This window comes from Oratosquilla oratoria, chromosome 27, assembly GCF_046742065.1.
Source record: "Oratosquilla oratoria isolate Oo_2021 chromosome 27, ASM4674206v1, whole genome shotgun sequence".
In the NCBI taxonomy this organism is placed as follows: domain Eukaryota; kingdom Metazoa; phylum Arthropoda; class Malacostraca; order Stomatopoda; family Squillidae; genus Oratosquilla; species Oratosquilla oratoria.
The window spans coordinates 54,389,993-54,408,566 of NC_134803.1; the positions used below are offsets into that span (position 1 = coordinate 54,389,993).

At 43.4% G+C, this 18,574-nt stretch overlaps 1 protein-coding gene across 2 annotated transcripts; it reads left to right on the top strand.

The window, feature by feature from the left end:
* The first annotated feature begins 3,871 nt into the window (after positions 1-3,871).
* On the top strand, positions 3,872-17,147 carry LOC143039712 (uncharacterized). 2 transcript variants are annotated; one of them, XM_076209952.1, is made up of 6 exons: positions 3,872-4,037; positions 9,830-10,248; positions 11,233-11,410; positions 13,771-13,892; positions 14,826-14,931; positions 16,863-17,147. In XM_076209952.1, exons 2-6 carry the CDS (start codon positions 10,027-10,029, stop codon positions 17,030-17,032), a joined length of 798 nt encoding a protein of 265 aa, XP_076066067.1. In that variant the 5' UTR covers positions 3,872-4,037; positions 9,830-10,026; the 3' UTR covers positions 17,033-17,147. The 2 variants fall into 2 exon arrangements, with proteins under 2 accessions (XP_076066067.1, XP_076066066.1); XM_076209951.1 differs by having other exon boundaries at positions 9,856-10,248.
* Positions 17,148-18,574: the final 1,427 nt, after the last annotated feature.

Consider the following 18,574-nt stretch of genomic DNA (forward strand, 5'->3'; position numbering starts at 1 on the left):
TGGCAGGTGCACTCAGCCGTGACATGCAGGTGTCACAAAACACACATCCGGTACTCAAGGGGTTAAATTCCATACTACAAAGCCCACTGTAAAGGGTACTATCGTAGCATTCTGCTAGGGGGGAGTTTGTGACATTAGATCAAACCACATCAGTCACATCTAACGTGCTTGGTAGCTACCCTTGGTATTCTCTCAATCAATGGGGCTGATGTCATGGGGAAGGGGATTTGGTGGAGAATTGTGATTGGTGATCTGTCTTGAAGTTTGTTTTGTGATCTGGATGTGAAGGTGTTTTTGTTATGAGGTACAGTTGACCCCCATTATTTGTGGGGTTTAGATACTAAACTACCTTACAAATAGAGAAAAAAAAATGTGAATACCAAAAACATACCTATTGTTTGAGCTAAAGATTATATCCACAGACTTTTCACAACACCATTAAAATGCATCTTAAGACTCAACTAAGTAGTTTCACTTTTCAAAAGAGAAATGAGTAAATAAAGAACAGTAATTTTACTTACTGAAAGGGAATATATATAGAACTAAATACTACCATACATGCACAGTACAGTATATTACAAGTCATGCCATAAAAATTGTAATTTTTATCAATGTAAACATACTTCAAAGAAAATGTGCCTTCCCGTACAGTTGAAGGGGCACTGAACATTATTGTGCAATAGATGGTTTGAAGGGATGTCTACAAAACTGGGTATAGAACTTTCTGGAGAATAGATCCAGTGGTAAAAGGTAAGATATTGGTATGGAGGGAAGTCACTAATCGAGTCCTACAAAGATGGCACTATTAATGTTCTTGATATATGTAAATAACATTATAGATGGTACATCACGTTACTCCAACATGTTTGTAAATGATGAATGGCACCATTTAAGCTGTAAAGGTTATACATACATATATATGTATGCCGTCACATTTATGGACCAAAACCTCCCTCGACTCTTCTCTAGTGGGTAGGTTGGATGGGGAGACAGGGGGGGGGGGTCATGGTCGGCCACACACGTGCAGTTTAAACTGACAGTTACAACTGTTTAGTTATAGCTGTCAGTTGAAACTGCACGTGTATGGGTATTTATTTTACATATTTATACCCACACACATGCAGTTTCAATTGACAGTTATAACTGAACAGTTGTAACTGTTAATTTAAACTGCTCGTGTATTTCAGCCTTAAAGATAACTCGGCACCAGATGTGCTCTCTGTCAGTCAAGACTCCACAGAATCAAATAATCTAGCAGCGTCAACCAAACAAATGTGTGTGTTATAGGGCCAATGGAGCCAAAGAAAATGGTACCTTAAACGCCTTATTGCATTCGATAGACTGAAAAATAAATAAATGAATAAATAAATAAATAAATAAACAAAATAAAATAAACCCGTTTAAGTCCGTCCTTAAATCAAGAATATTTCAGCAGACTTCCAACGGTTTTATTTGGTTGAAATAGAAGCAGTGAAGAAGTGAAGGCAGCAGTTAAGATGATGAAAGCAGGTAAGGCACCTGGTCTGGATGGATGCCATGCAGAATGTCTTAAAAAAGGAGGTACAGTGATGGTGGACTTGCTGGTGAGGTTATTTAATGTTTGCTGGAGAGAAGGTAGAGTGCCAGAGGACTGGAGGAGTGCTTGTATAGATTCACTTTACAAGGGAAAGGGGGACAAGTGTGAATGTAGTAGTTTCAGAGGGATTAGCTTGTTAAGTGTAGTTGGGAAGGCTTATTGGAGGATCTTGATTGAGAGGATTAGGAGAGGAACAGAGGGAGTAATTGGTGAGGAACAGTGTGGGTTTAGGACAGGTAGAGGTTGTGTAGATCAGATCTTTGTGGTAAGATAGATATGTGAGAAAGCTATAGGAAAGGGGAAGGATGTTTTCTGGGCCTTTATGGATCTGGAAAAGGCTTAGGATAGGGTAGACAGAAAGGCACTGTGGGAGGTTATGCAGATATACGGGATAGGAGGAAAGCTTCTGGGAGCTGTCAAGAGTTTTTATGAGAGTAGTAGAGCTTGTGTCAGGATTAGAAATGGAGAGAGTGAGTGGTTTGAGGTAAAGGTGGGACTTCGTCAGGGATGCATTATGTCACCCTGGCTGTTCAACTTATACATGGATGGGGTGGTGCGAGAGGTGAATGCAAGGGTAGTGGGTCAGGGATTGGAGATGGTTAAAGATAATGGAGAAAAGTGGGAGGTGAGCCAGCTGTTGTTTGCGGACGACACTGCGCTTGTGGCAGGATCGGAGGGATTGAGGAAGTTGGTGACAGAGTTTGGGAGAGTGTGTGATAGAAGAAAGCTGAAGATAAATGTGGGTAAAAGTAAGGTGATGAGATGTACAAGGGGTGAAAGTGGCAGTAATCTGGAAGTGAGCATTAAGGGAGAGCAACTGGAGGAAGTGGATAGTTTTAGATATTTGGGTGCAAATGTGGCAGGAGAAGGTGGAGGTAGAATGTAGATTGAGAGAAGAGAGTAAATGCCTTGGTGGTCTAAAAAGTGTAATGAGGAATAGAAATTTGGGAATGGATGCTAAGAGGAGACTGTATGAAGGAGTGATTGTGCCAACAGCACTGTATGGAGCAGAAACTTGGAACATAAGAGAGGAAGAGAGAAGGAACTTGAATGTGTTTGAGATGAGGTGTCTGAGAAGTATGATGGGGGTTACTAGGCTTGATAGAGTGAGAAATGAGGAGGTGAGGAGGAGAACAGGGGTGGAAAGGGAGCTGGGAGATAGGGTTGATGAAAGAGTATTAGGATGGTTTGGACACATGGAAAGAATGAGTGAAGAAAGACTAGTAAAGGAGGTACGAGTATGAAAGGCAGATGTGGAGGGAGTGAACATGAGGGGACGTCCTAGGATGAGATGGATGGATGGGGTGAAGGGGGCTTTGGGGAAGAGGGGAATGTCTGTTGAGGAAGGACGGGAGAGGACAGAAGACAGGGGTGAATGGAGAATGGTTGTATATGGAAAATGTTGTGATGCATGAGGTGGAGTGGACGGGGGAATGGGGGGTGAGCAAAGATTTTGACGCAGCCCGAAGGGATTTTCTCCCCGTCCTCTCCTTTATATGGGGGGACGGAGAGGGGGGTCGCCGATTTAATGAAGCGGCCTTGCTGTGGATGTGCTGTGTCCTGCGACACTGCTTCTGACCCAGGGCAGTGGACAGGGTGCAGGGATGACCCGTTATCTAGGAGGTGCTAAGATGGGAGGGAGGGTGGAGGGGTGTGGAGTGTTTTCGGGGATGAAATGGGTGGGAATGATTTTATGCCTTTTCCTTTTTGGCTACCTCCCTTGTAAGGGGGGAAAAGCCTTGGTATATGTATGTATGTAGAAGCCAGGAAGAAGTAAATGCGCTCTCAATGAAGTGTAGAATACTTTACTCACTGAAACTGTCAGAATGGTGTGCAGGGCTGTCGTTTCGTAGATTTTTTGTACCAAAACGGAGAAAAATAGCGGCATGGAGCAACTGCCCGAGGAAAAATTTTCTACATATCAGCGGGCTGTTCAAAACATTTAAAAACTCAAGCTGTTGTTTAAATATCGTATAACTAGTTATCAAATAATAAATGGTACATCAAATATATGATTTTTATTGGTAATTATGTGACTTATGAAACATTGTACCCCTAAAGATACGTTTTTACGGTGTAGAAAAATTCTACGCTAAAGTTTCAGCTTTCTTTTTGCGATAATAATATAAAAAAAATTATATTTTACTGAATATGTTAGGGTATGAGGGCCTTATATACATTCAAGAATATATAAAAAACTAGAACCAACATTTTGTCAAAGTTTGACAAGTATGTCTAGCTATGAAAGTCGGCGCACACCCGAGGAAAATATATGCCCCGGTATGGCAACACTCTCCCATTCTACACGGCAGTATAGAAAACGCGGCAATCCTCCGTAGGCTAGTGACCGGTTCATTCGCTCGACAGTGACATCAGAGGGGACAGCGATAGCAAACTGCAGATCAAGAACGTCTGAGTGCAGAAGAACCAGTCCCTCAGCCCCGGCCGTCAGTGCATCAAGGTACTGAAAGTTTCCAGGCCAGTATATTACGGAAAGCGTTCGTCTTGCCATGGATAATATCGTTACTGATGATACTCAGTAACCTGTAGATGTCTAAATTTAGTCCGGCTAACTTTGATTTTGTTTCCATAGCTGCCGTCGGTATAATATCCAACCATGCCTATTTTATATTTTGCTTGGGGGGTGGGGGAACCCTTTGAGGTAAAAAAAAAAAAGTTAACTGATGATTACCTGTCGAATGATTGAACCCGTTGTCGTCGTCGTCTTGTGGCCAGCCATTCTCCCGTTTAGCAGCAGCAGCAGACAGACAGAATATAGTAACAAAGGTGATAACCCTCAGTGTATTTACCTAGTTGTATCTTACGGAAAGGAGAGCTAAGCTCGTGGTGTCCCGTCTTTGTATTTCTCCATATCCAGTGTGCTCTTAAATGTGTGTGTTTGTGCGTGTATGGATATATACTTTAGGGTCCCTTGCAATTCCCTCCTCCCGTGTGGCTGTTTTTATCCCCCCCCCCCCCGCCGGGAATTTATGAAAATAAATTCCGTACGAGGAGAGTAAGTGGAGCGGTTCTGGTGTGAATGCACTGTGCCTTGCTGCATTGCTTCTGACAATGGGAGTGGGCAAAAGACATGGATGGCCTTTCATCCACGAAGAGAATGAGGAAACAGGACCACAATGGAAATAAGCTTACATGCTTTTTTGTGTTATCCTCGGCAATTGCAATCATTATTTCGAACTCTGTGTTCTTTTCGTTATCTGCACTTCATTTATATTTATTCTTTTCCAAATAAATTTATTATTATCATTATTGTTATTATTATTATCATTATTATTATTATTATTATTATTATGTCATTATATTACTATTATTATACTATATATTATCATTATTATTGTTATTGTTGTTGTTGTTAAACAACAACAACGTGGAGTGGAATGGGTGTGTGGCTTGGCTGGGTAAACTCATCACTCCACCCCTGGACATGAAAAAATTCATAACTGACTCAACGAAGAACAACTGAGAATAAATTACTCAAAGTCGCGTCGAATGAAGCCTTCGTCGCTACAGGGTTGCCAGATTCTGAACACAATATTATCGTACAACTATTTGATAAACATCGGAAATTATCGCACAAATCGTGCGAAATTCAGAAAAGAATAGTGCAAACTGTACGATAATGAGGAACACTATTGTACATCATAGAGGGTTGAATAATCGTATATGTACGATAATTATCGCACGTATGGCAACCGTGCCCTTCGCCTACCTGGCGCATGGTTATGTTGCATGATCAATGCCACGGAATGTGCCCGAGACGTCTTTGTCTGGAAGCGGGCTGGAGTCTATGCTGAGGCATTACTGCCTACCTGTCACGCTCCCAAGGTTTTCGCTCATACGTAGTGCAAATACAAATCCCCAAAGCGCACACGAGAACGCACATGCCGGACGAATTAACAACACCCCCCTCCCCACCACCACTCGCACGATTACCGTGGAAACGCGCTCCACATCAGCAACAGCACCAAGTACATAATTTTTTGGTGACTATCATACATTATTATAACAAATCATATTTTCGTTTTTATAATTAAATACATTTAGTTTGCATGTTTCACTTGCTAGCAGAAATTCCTTTGTAGAAAGCCACCGCACTAGAAAAGAATTGCCACCGCACTAAAAAAAAAAGAAAGGAAAAGAAAGAATGAAAAGGTGCCAAGCAATGACACGGGAACGTGTAGCTTCTATTTCAACATTTATCAGTATTGTCGAGGGATTATGGTCTACTACTGACCGTAAAGCTGAAAGATCGCTGTCATAATCGCTGATTTGTGGTCGTCTGGGATTAGTGGACTCTGTTCTACCTGCTTATTTTGCCTCCATGTTTTACACACACACGCGCACGCACACACACACACACAAACACACACACACACACACACACACACACGGGTCGTTACTCTGACTCGTGGGCGGGGAGTTGGGTGTGTGTGTGTGTGTGCAAGGTCATAGCATTACCCAAAGATCGGACCTACGAGCTCTGAGCTCTCTTCCAGGAGGGAAATAGCTGTCGATCACGAGTCCAACACGTGATCCAAAAAGACCAAGTGAATACACATACATTCCCCGGCCGGGTGAAGATAAGTTGGGTTTGTCTCCTTTCACGTGTAACCCCTGTTCACCTAGCAGTGAGTAGGTATGGGACGTTAGTCAAGGAGTTGTGACCTTGCTGTCCCGGTGTGTGGTGTGTGAGTGGTCTCAGACCTACCCAGAGATCGGCAAATAATGAGCTCTGAGCTCACTGCCGTAGGGTGGTGTCTGGCTGTCTCGCCAGAGACTGCAGCAGATCCGAGGTGAATACACACACACACACACACACACACACACACACACACACACACACACACACACACACACACACACACACACACACTGGAAAGAAAATCAAGCAAGACAGTTATAGAAGAGACCTAAAAAAGAACAGCTTTCCTCACAGGGTAATAGACGTTTGGAACAAGTTAAATGAGAAGGTAGTGTGTGCAAAAACAATACACGAATTTAAAAAGAGTCAAGATAAAACGAGATATGATGACGGGACTCTACGAGCATAGCTCCCCTTTCCGTAAAATACAACTAGGTAAATACTGTACACACACACACACACAGTTGGTAGACTCCCCGACTGTCACTACGGCGGTCCGGGTTCGAATCTTCCCCAGGGATGAACAAATTTCAGTAATGCTGCGCTGAGTCGCTACTCCAACTCTTGTGGGCGTTCAAGGTCACAGTATTACCCATAGATCGGTCATACGAGCTCTGAGCTCTCGTCTGGGAGGGTAATAGCTGCCGATCACGAGTTCAACGCGTGATCTGAGACCATAGTGAATCACACATACACACGCACGCACGCACAAGTACACACGTACACACAAACAAGCCAATACACTGAGTTTCCTCAATATTAGTGGTCATCTTCAGGATTCCTGTGTGTTACTCAAATCATCTCCTGAATGCATGGCATATAAATGTAAGCTCACCAGATTTAACCTTGTACTGGCCCAAAGGAGGAACTGGGGGACAACTGGAATCTTGGGCGAACACACACACACACTCACACACACACACACACACACACACACACACACACACACACACACACACACACACACACACGTTGTAGTAAAAAGGGATCGGCTTTCAAAATCGCACTGATTTGCTGATGTCCATTCCAGTGCGTTCTTCCAATAGGCACGTGCTACAGCGGGCAGAGCTGCACTCAGCAGGATTCTCCGAAGGCGCTTCTTCTTCTTCATCATCATCATCATCATCATCATCATCATCATCATCATCATCATCATCATCATCATCATCATCATCATCATCATCATCATCATCATCATCATCATCATCATCATCATCATCATCATCATCATCATCATCATCATCATCATCATCATCATCATCATCATCATCATCATCATCATCATCATCATCATCATCATCATCATCATCATCATCATCATCATCATCATCATCATCATCATCATCATCATCATCATCATCATCATCATCATCATCATCATCATTCTCCTCCTCCTCCTCCTCCTCCTCCTCCTCCTCCTCCTCCTCCTCCTCCTCCTCCTCCTCCTCTTCTTCATGGACTCGTGAAACAGAAAGAGGCCTGTTCACGTATGAACTGTTCAGGCCCACCCTTGCGGTTGAGTCCAGGTGGGTACCAGCTCCGCAGACCAAAAAATAAATAAATGAGTAAATGAGTAGATAAATTTACAAGTAAACAAAAATAAAAAGTCCTGGTCACTCGGATTCATGCAAAACAAGCAGGCGCACTACATGATCCCCCCCCCCCTCTCTCTCTCTCTCTCTCTCTATCTCTCTCTCTCTCTCTCTCTCTCTCTCTCTCTCTCTCTCTCTCTCTCTCTCTCTCTCTCTCTCTTTCTCTCTCTCTTTCTCCCTCTCTTTCTCCCTCTCTCTCTTTCTCCCTCTCTCTCTCTCCCTCTCCCTCTCCCTCTCCCTCTCTCACTCTTTCTCTCTCCCTCTCCCTCTCCCTCTCCATCTCCCTCTCCTCTCTCTCTCTCTCTCTCTCTCTCTCTCTCTCTCTCTCTCTCTCTCTCTCTCTCTCTCTCTCTCTCTCTCTTTCTCTCTCTCTTTCTCTCTCCATCTCCCTCCCCACCTCTCTCTCTCTCTCTCTCTCTCTCTCTCTCTCTCTCTCTCTCTCTCTCTCTCTCTCTCTCTCTCTCTCTCTCTCTCTCTCTCTCTCTCTCTCTCTCTCTCTCTCTCTCTCTCATTTCTTCGCCCCACCTACTTTAGCGGCCTCTGTATGGGCATTCATTCGTTCGTGTCTTTCTCCCAGACTTTGTCTGAGTAAAATATATGATCGTCGGACGTTGCCAGAATAGACTGGGCTAACAGAATGCATTACCCACCGTTTCATAGAGAGCGCTTTCAACACACACACCCCTCCCAGCCACCAAAACACCGATACCATTTTGTGGGAGAAATTAGCTCGCATGGGATGTTTTATGAGCAAATTATATGTTGTAATGAACTTATTTGTGTATATAATAATTCCTTCTTTTTGTGTGGAAAAATGTGGAAATCCTGATTTCCTTGTGGGGAATTTTGTGGAAAAAATCTCATTTGTGGAACTGGCATAGATCACGGTGGCAACACTGCACCAAAGGCATATTTCCACCACATTTCCAGCGTGGCTGTTTACCCGTCACGGGCTAAACGTTAAAAAGAACTGCTTGAGACAGTTTATGTTTATTGGAACTACTCAAACACCTGTACGAAGAAAACACTATATTTTGTAATGCACTAGACTAGAAACGCTCTTGAAAATACCAGCGCGTTAATGAAAAGTGATGACATCAAGCAAGGATAACGTGATTTTGTGTCGAAACCAAACAAGGAACACACCGACCAGCCTTACATGAACGATTACCCGGAAAACGCTAATACCTTGGTGGGGAAGTAATGACAGCCCACACGCACGACAACAGACGCGGAAATGATACACGACTGGCCGTGGAAATCACCATCATTAATGCTTGACGGTGTCATAATCAATGTCACGTCACTCGCGACCTCACACGAAAATGAAGAGGAGGAGGAGGAGACTAGAGCGGGTGCGTTTGCCATGTCAGCCAGCCTTTGCAACGCGTCGTTTTCCTGCCGAGCAAATTGACCTAATATTGGGTCGCGCTGTCCACAGTTAGCGTTCTACCGGTCTCTGTCTAGGTAATACATCAACATTCCACATCAACCTGTGTATAACACTGCACGCGTACACATGAACACACATATATTTGCGTGTGTGTGTGTGTGTGTAATTTCGCGTGTTTGAGTGCATGTGTGAATACGTGTGCGTGCGTGTAATCATTGATTAACTTCACAGCATAGATCAAGATAGACGATTTAATTATGAAATGTTCAATTACTAACAGTGCCGTCGACACGAAATTACTTTGTGTGCGTGTGTATGCGTGCATCTGTATTTATGCGTGCATATGTGTGTTTTTGTACGTGTGTGTGCATGTGTAAATGTGTGTGTGATATGTATGTGGATTTGTTTATGTGTATATATGCATGTGTTTCTGTGTGTGTGTATGTATATGTATATATAATAGAAAATCCGTAATTAAGACCCACTATCAGAACATTGTGTACATGTTCGTGTGTGTGTATGTGCGTATATATATGTGTGTGTGTGTGCGTATATACATGTGTGTATATGTGTTGTGTGTCACCTAGAAAATTAATTTTCTTTAGTTTTATCCTTGTTTCTCTTCCCTAAGTCAACGGGCCCCTACTTGATGATGCCTGGCAGCTCTGGACGCCAAAGAGCAGCAAGGAGCTTTCGTCCTCGATGTGAGAACGATCCTCCTTTGGAATAAAGGGAGCGCCGTGCCCCGGACACCTCCTCTCGCCATTGCGACACTTCCCTAGTCTCTGGAGAACCAGGAGCCATGTTGCTTTCGCCTCGCCCCTCGTGTCTCCTTCCCCTCCACTTGTGTCTCTTCCTCTTCACTTTTTCCGCCGCCATGACCTTCCTGGTGGTGGACAGGAACCTGACCAGCCTGTCCAAGGAGAAGCCCGTCAATGCGACTTCGGCCGGACTGTGTGGCGGGAGCTGCTTCGAGGCGGCACAGGAGGGGCAGTGCATCGCTTTCGTCTGGAGGGAGGAACAGGTGAGAGCAGTGGCGGTTCTTCCTATGGGCGGTCGCCCAGGGCGGCACTTGGGAGGGGGCGGCATTGCAGTCGTTGATGCTGCAATGTCAGCCATTCTGGAAAGATTTTGCCACCTTGGAAAATGTTGTTTTGTGAGAGTTTTGGTCGTCTTAAACTTCTTATTTACATTGTGGAGGGGGGGGGAAGCCAAGCATTTTATGTGCATTGTGGAAGGGGGGCGCCGAAGATGAGCTTCGCCCAGGGCGCCATGTAGGCTAAGTCCGCCACTGGGTGAGAGAGAGAGAGAGGGACGGTGGGCAACAGTTTCCTTTCCTTACATGATGATGCCCGACTAGGACTAGGACTAGCTAGAACAGACCACCCACTCACGCGGGATCGGTAGTTGTAGGAGGGGAAGAAATGTCTGTATGAAAATGAAAAGGTAGTTGTGTATAAAAGAGGGATTCTGCCACCGGGCGATTAGGGGTATCTATTTCGTGGTGTCGTGACTTTGGAGGGGTGGGCAGGAGACTTGCTCTTTTCTAGTTCTTTTGTCGACCCCCACTATACATTCGGTACATACACACATAACAAACAACCACGGAGACATCACACTTCGGTACATTCCACTCACACATACACACACACACACACACACGTACCCGCGCCTTTTCTGTACAAGTTCCCTTTGCAAAAGTAAATTGGTATGCCTGCTTTTTCAAGTTCTCTCTTAGAGAGGTTCTAGACCTCGTAGATGTTCTGCCCAGCCCCATGACATGGATCCTTTCTAAACAGATAAGGGGAATTCAATTGTTCATCGTGACGCTTTCCCTGCCGGTCTTGGCACTTGATTCTGGATAGTTGTAGTACACTTTCCCTTCTCTACACTTTCCGGAGTAGCGATTTTCGGGCATCTCATTTTGCGCCAGCCTATGTAGAAAGCTGCATATGTTTATGCTCCATGGGCTTGTTTATCCTTGCGAAATTGTACGTGAGCTTTGCAGGAGATTAACACGAGCGCCGACGCCACGAGTCTTGATGGACTGAGCAGCAGCAGAGGGAGCGGCCATTGTGGTCTACTGAGATGCATCCCAAACCCAGAAGACTTCAGCCCCTCCCCTGGTGCTCTCTTCTACCTGGTCGTGAGAGGCAATGCAAGGCTGCCCTTCGACAGTATCAAAGGTAAGCGGGAAAGGAAAACGCAGGTAGAATGGGCGAATAATTCCCTCTTCTCTTTCTTCTAGCGAAACCCTTCGGAAGGCATTCGAAAGTATGCGGCACATTAATATGAACAAGTAGATCTACCTGAAAGAGGACATGGAATCCCATTTGAAAAAGTAAAATTTAGCGACGGTATTTTGATCGTGTTCTGGAACCAGTTTCTGACCTTCCACCACGTGAAAGGGCATTTTTATATTCATCAACAATTCATGTCTTCCCTGTAATCCGCTTGATTTTTTTTTTTTTTTTTTTTACAACATTTCCGTAGCCATCATACCCAGGTCCTTTTCATCCTTCGCTTTTGTATTTGATTCGCTGATTCCCCCCCCCTCATTGTATGCGACTGTTGGGAGTAGTACTCACTCCCGTCCTCACCTCTTCTTTGGCCGTCCCACGACCTTACTGACCCGCAAGTGGTCCCATGAGACGCTCGCGCGACCCAACCGCGTGACTCGACCCAGAGCTTTCTTGGGGCTCATGGGTGGGACAAAGCCTCCTTGAGGAAACACGTGCAGTACAGGCATCGGCCAGCGATAACTAACCTGCACCTCGGCCAGCCACGTGATGATAAACACTAGATTCATTGAGGAGCGCATACCCTCTGCCTTCGTGAGTCACCAGCAACAGAACGTTTTTCCTCCGACTTCCCACGCATCAGACTTGACCTCACGCCAATTGGGAGCCCGTGTATATAAAGGCTGCACCAACGCCGAAGATGCAGATCCCAAGTCACGTAATTCTCTGCTTTCAGAGCTGTGCTTGGAAGGAAAAAGATAAAACAACACTCGCCCGCCTGCCCCCCCCCCTCTCACTGCCATCGGATCCACTCTCCTGACTATGCTTCGGATATCGCCCACTCAACGCTCAAGCTTAACATGGGGCCAATCAGGACCGCTCAAGCCTAACCTGGGGTTAATCAGGACCGCGCTACCTAGCCGGGGTTAATCAGCAACGCCACACGCGGGAAGTGAACTCTACTCACTTCCCGTAAGATATATATACACACACCTCTCACGAACATAACCACGTCCCACGCACAAACATTTACACGTAATTTTTCTTCGACTAACTTTCTAACTTTCTCTTACACTACATCTTCTCATTTCAGTTTACCTCCCATTAAAGATTTTTCCGTTTTTCAACCTTTCTCTACTACTACGCCTCCTACCATTTTCTCAACTTTTGATGGATATTAATCCCAGGCGTCGGCGCCGCCGTCCAAGTTCCCTGCCCATTTCTCCCGAGCCACCACTATCAACCGCCCCTAATTGCTCACGAAAAAGCGCATTTTGGCAATAGCCCTCTTTTATACATTACTAACTTTTCTTTTTCTTACGGACATTCTTCCCCTCCCACAAAAACCGATCCCGTGCGAGCGGGTGGTCTTCCCCAGCAAGTCCCCAGATCGCAACGGAGCCTCATACGTGAACCTGGCTCAATGTTCCTTGCTTTCTCACCATCTCCCCCACAAGCAAACCAAGTTGGGACACGACCTGAAACTCACAGTCGTCATCTCCCTCACCGTTCCTTGCTTTCTCACCATCTCCCCCACAAGCAACCAAGTTGGGACACGACTTGAAACTCACAGCCGTCATGTCCCTCACCGTTCCTCCTCCCCTCTTTTTCTCGCACAGCAATCTATCATTATTGGCGCCCAACATTCATTTCTAAACAAACAAATTCTCTCTCCACCATTTCCAAAATTTCTTCGCAAAGTCAATTCCCGTTCCTGGCTCCATTCATATCTCGTACATATCCTCATTTACAACTTGCAATCGTCCACGTGCTCTTCTCATGATGACTCATGACATCATTAGCAAATAAACTGGCATAACCGATTGTTCCATTCGCTCCATTGACGTACCTAGTTTCAGATTCGTGCGAGTGTGAGAGGATATGATGGATATGTAACTTATATGCGTGTATACGATCTCGCACATACTCGTATTTATTATTACCAGTGCGGTATTATATACGAGAATATTATATGTATATATATAATTTATAGATTAGGTGCGCAGAGGATCCGAACCTACTACTCTGTCGCCAAGAGGCTCTCAAGTCAGTGCCTCAGACCGCTCAGCTATTGATGGTTTAAAACTCTCCCAACCCAAAGCGCTACTGCCTTCCGAGATTAGGACAACGGTCATAGAAAAATATCTGATCGATGTCGCTGTTCACTAGCGAATTATATATATATGAATATATATATATATATATATATATATATATATATATATATACTGTATATATATATATATGTATATATACATATATACACTGTTCTAAACACTAATAATGCCATTTTGTCTTACCCACAGCGCCCGACAGTTACAAGGTGGTGTGCACGTATGCGTACCGTGTCTACGACAAGCTCGACTTCACGTATGAAGAAGCCCGGGAGAAGTGCGCTAAAGATGGCGCAAGACTCTTCGCCTTCACGGTAGGCAGCAAACCGCACAATGACATTCAGATCTGTGCCGGAATGTTCACAAGGTTAGCAGAAAATATTTGGTTCACGGAAGCCTTGCTATTTAAGAAGACAGAACATGTCACTGAGTTTGAGATAGTGCAGTAAAAACAACATGGCAGAGGTAGTTACGTCATAATATTAAGGATCGATTATTGGCAGGCAAATGTAGAAAAGTTTAGTATATATGACCAAAGGGCCAAAGGAGACAATGATTAGATGACTACTCATCTACAGTTGTTTCAGGTATCATATGAAACATCAGAATTTAAAATGCACACTTGTAAAGGGGGCAAAATAGGACGAACATGCCGACCTTGCAAAGGACTGCTAGGATGCACGTAAAGTTAGATGTTTTGGATGACAAAGTTGGTGGGTTAGCGCACTGCACGTGGATTTGAGAATTAAGTTCAGTTTTTCGAATCAAGATAGGAGTCTTACTGCCCAATAAATACAAAGAAAGGCGGACTAGGCAAGTATGTATAACACACACTTAACCTACGGATATGGCTGGAAAAGGTCGAAGTCAGTGCCAAAGGTCAGACAACCGGACACGCTTCTTTTCAAAAGACCAGTTTGACAACGAGTGAGCGTGAACAGCTCAGTGTCGGAGTCAAGTTTTAGAACTTTTCAGCATTTCCTGCAGATGAGTCATGCCAGCCTGGAGGGCAAAAAATGACCAACAGGGTAATTCGTTCCCAACGAGCCCCTTCTGCCAAAAACCTGCACTGTGAGTTGAATTAATGTACGAATAACCACAACATCCAGTTATGGCGGGAAAACATGTCTGCCATAGTGCATTGGGAAGGGATCCGAACTCGGAGATGGGACCAGCTAGAAAACAATGCTATTTCAGTGATGGAAAAAAAATGGAAGTGTGGGTCATGAATGGGATTTTTTTTCCAGAACGAGGCGCAACAGCAGCATCTCAACGATCAAGTGAACCCAGGCGTGGCGTACTGGATCGGAATGGACGACTTAGCGGAGGAAGGCACCTTCATCATGTCGAATGGTAAGAGGAGGGAGATTCCATGAAGAGCGGAGAGGTGGGGCTGGATTCTTAGAGGGAATAGGAATTATGGAAAGCAAATAGGGTTTGTGCGAACGTATTTATGACGGAAGAGGTGTAGGAGGAGCAAATCATTGGATAATATTAACTTTAGAGGACAGAAGTACCGCGGAGCTCGGATAGAAATTTGAATTTAGGGTGACAGTTGGGACAATAAGGCAAACTTTGGGGGAAATCGTTCCTTTTGTGATACAAACACCATACTTTGCACAGAGAGTCATGATTGATTAGTCGATTTACAAATAACGTTAACCGCTTGAGAATCAACCTGTAATGGACGCTATCCTCTATTCGAGCATAATGATGGTGAATTGATGATACTTTTGTGAAACTCGGCATGGAGTTCAGCAAGAGATTCTGTAGAGTAAATGTAACCAAAGAAATTTCCTTTTTAAGTGCATCGATTTTACTAAGGATTGTCCCATTTTTTTCGTTGTTACTGAGGTTCCGTTGTAGTTGACTACTAGTTCAAGTTTTACTACAGTATTTCAAGTAACTCGACTTCATTATTGCTAAGTGGTCCGTCTGTGTTATGTGCGTACGAGTACTTAGTACAACATTACTGAGTTTCAGTTAATCCTTGTTCTGTAGGAAACAAGGATAGACTGAAACAATAGATGCAGGTGTCATAACAAAAACGCTATGTTGAATCAAATGTATCGGCACGAACTAAATTACGAAATGTGGAAGATTACGTGGAAAAAAATCAAGATACAACTAGAAAATAGAAATTAGATAGCACTTGATCAAATGGAACCTAGTTAAATTAATGACAAATATTTATATAAATTGAACTAAACCCAGTTAAAAAGATTCAAAAATGGTATCGTCGTCATCACTGACCAAATAGCTCCTCCAGTAAGCAGCTGATATATACTGATATATACTTTCATTTGAATGCACCAAGCAATAGGCAAATCCATGTAATGTATAGAAAATATAATTTTGCATCGAAGACTTAATTTTTCCGGCACGATTAACATTTGTCTTTCTCTTACTTTTTCTTGAATCTGACGTGCAGTCTGCCACGGCACACGTAAAATTAGTCATATTTGTTTGAAAATAGCTCCCAGCAGATCTAAGAGGCTATTCTTTACACAAACGTCTCTCACTTCGTACGTCCGCCACCACTGTTGTTATCTTTTATCTCACTGATTATTTTCATATACAGGACGTGACAGTGATATCCATTATTTTTCAACACTCAGATAAAATGCACAAACCGAAATCAACATCCTCTTATTTTTACTGCTCATACTTACTTCAGTAAAAATAATTACCTATTTTTAGTTTTACCTTATAATTAAATTAAAAAAGCCTTATCACACACCAGTAAGTAAAAATTATAACATTAAGAGTCATGTTTTTAATTTTAAATACATTTATGCAGCAATTTATGTCGTATCTTTTTTAAATATCGGTTTCCAAATTAGCTAAGTCACCCCTTTGCCTCGTGAAATCCGAGACAATTGGAAATTCTAGCGCTAATAGGAATCTACGAGCCTGACTGCCAAAGGTCCCATTACTCACGCCTCATGGCGCCTAGGCTACGTGGGCCCTCATCGTACCGAAGTGGTACACCAAAACTATCCATTTTAACAGTCTTATAATTTTTCTTTATACATTTTTAGTACGAAATAAAAAATGCGTAATTAAGGCCCACTATCAGAACATTGTGTAATTAATGATATCGCAAAGAGTCACAAGAGCTAACTTATCTAAAAATAATCACAGCTGAGTAATAATTGTGGGTTCATCTTTAGAAGAAGGAAGAAGTTTAGACCTGTCTATAGTGGGTTCATCTTTAGAAGAAAAACAAAAGTTTAGACCTGTCTATAAGGAGAATGAAGTTTGCACTTGTCCTCTGCTTCCAGGCCAGAAGCCCGGCTTCCAGAACTGGGACAAAGACCAACCCAACAACTACATCAAGTCCAATCCTAAGGAAGACCAGGACTGCGTGACGCTGTGGAGGCGTCGGTGGAACGACAACCAGTGTTCAGACAAACTTCCTTTCATTTGTCAGATTCCTTTCCTCGAGCCCTGAGAAGAGGTGTCCTTGTTGAGATTCTTGATTTACTACCAGTGGGGAACTGGCCCACTGGGATATCGGGGAACTCCCAATGTTCCCCAAAGTAATGGAGCATTCCTTTAGGTAAAGAATAAAAGATAAATTAATAAATAGAATGATATATATGAAATCAGCTATCCTGAGTCCACCGCTGAACAAAGGCCTCCTTCATTGCATTCCATGAATCACACGACCGTGCCATCCTCTGCCACGTCACTCCTGCAAATTTCTCGATCTCGTATCTCCACTTGCCTGGTCTCCCTCTTCCACGCTTCCTATCTCGCGGTGTCCACTCAGTAACACACTTGCTCTATCGCTCATTAGTCGTTCTCACTAACTTGCCTGCCCAATTCCACTTCCTTTCTTTTTCTGCCTCCACAATATCTTTCACTCTAGTCTGCTTTCTCACCCAACTTGCTCTCTTTTGGTCTCTCAGTGTTATTCCCATCATTGATCTCTCCATTCTCCTCTTTGCAGTCCTTAGTTTTGTTTCTGTCGCCCTCGTCAGCTTACAAGTCTCACACCCGTAGATTATTGCTGGTAAATGCATTGATTGTAAATTTTACGTTTCAAACATAAAGGTAGAGAGCCTCTCAGGATTTTATTATATTTACCAAACACTTTCCAACCAATTGTAATGCGTCTTTTTATTTCATTATCATGAACTTTCGTCACCTTCACCATCTGGCCTAAACAATTATACTCCTCAACCTCCTCAAGGCTCTCACCATCAATTACAATCTCTTTACTTTGAACTTTCGTGTTGAAAATTACTTTGGTTTTACTGTGATTCATTTCTAAACCTACTTTGAGACTTTCTTTGTTTAGATCGCTCAGCATATCTTGAAAGTCTTCTGCTCTTTCTGAAATAAGAATAATGTCGTCCGCAAATCTTAGGTGGTTCAAATATTCGCCATCAATCTTCAAACCTTTCTTTTCCCAACTCAACCTTCTGAAAATACCTTCCAAACAAGCTGTAAATAATTTGGGTGAAATTGTATCGCCTTGCCGTACTCCTTTCTCGATCTTGATCTTTTCTGTATCTTTATGTAGTCTAATTATAGCGGTACCTTTCGCATAAATCTCTTACGATCTGTTCGTTTGTACTTTCGCATAAATCTTTTCTAAAACTCACGATCTGTTCGTCTGTACCCTGCTTGCGCAGTGAGTTTTGTATTGCTATTTGTTCCACCGAGTCAAAGGCCTTCTCGTAATCTACAAAAGCTAAATACAGAGGTATATTGTATTCTGTCGTTTTCTCGATTAGTTGGTTTATCGCCTGCAAATGGTCTAGAGTCGAATATCCGCTACTAAAGCCTGCCTGTTCTCTCGGTTGGTTTCTATCTAAAACTTTATATATTCTATTTGTAAGGATCTTTGAGAATACTTTTTATACATTTGATAGCAAGTTAATCGGTCGATAGTTACTAAGGTCCTTCTGGTCTCCTTTTTTATGAAGCAAAATCACTATAGCATTGCACCACGCATCAGGAACGCTTTCTTGACGTAAGCACTGGG

Bases quoted from the DNA above. Each gene is read 5' to 3' on its own strand.
- LOC143039712 (XM_076209952.1), top strand. From the start codon at position 10,027: ATGTTGCTTTCGCCTCGCCCCTCGTGTCTCCTTCCCCTCCACTTGTGT. The intron at 11,411-13,770 runs GTAAGCGGGAAA...TCTTACCCACAG, and splicing joins GCCCTTCGACAGTATCAAAG to CGCCCGACAGTTACAAGGTG. The intron at 13,893-14,825 runs GTAGGCAGCAAA...TTTTTTTTCCAG, and splicing joins CAAGACTCTTCGCCTTCACG to AACGAGGCGCAACAGCAGCA.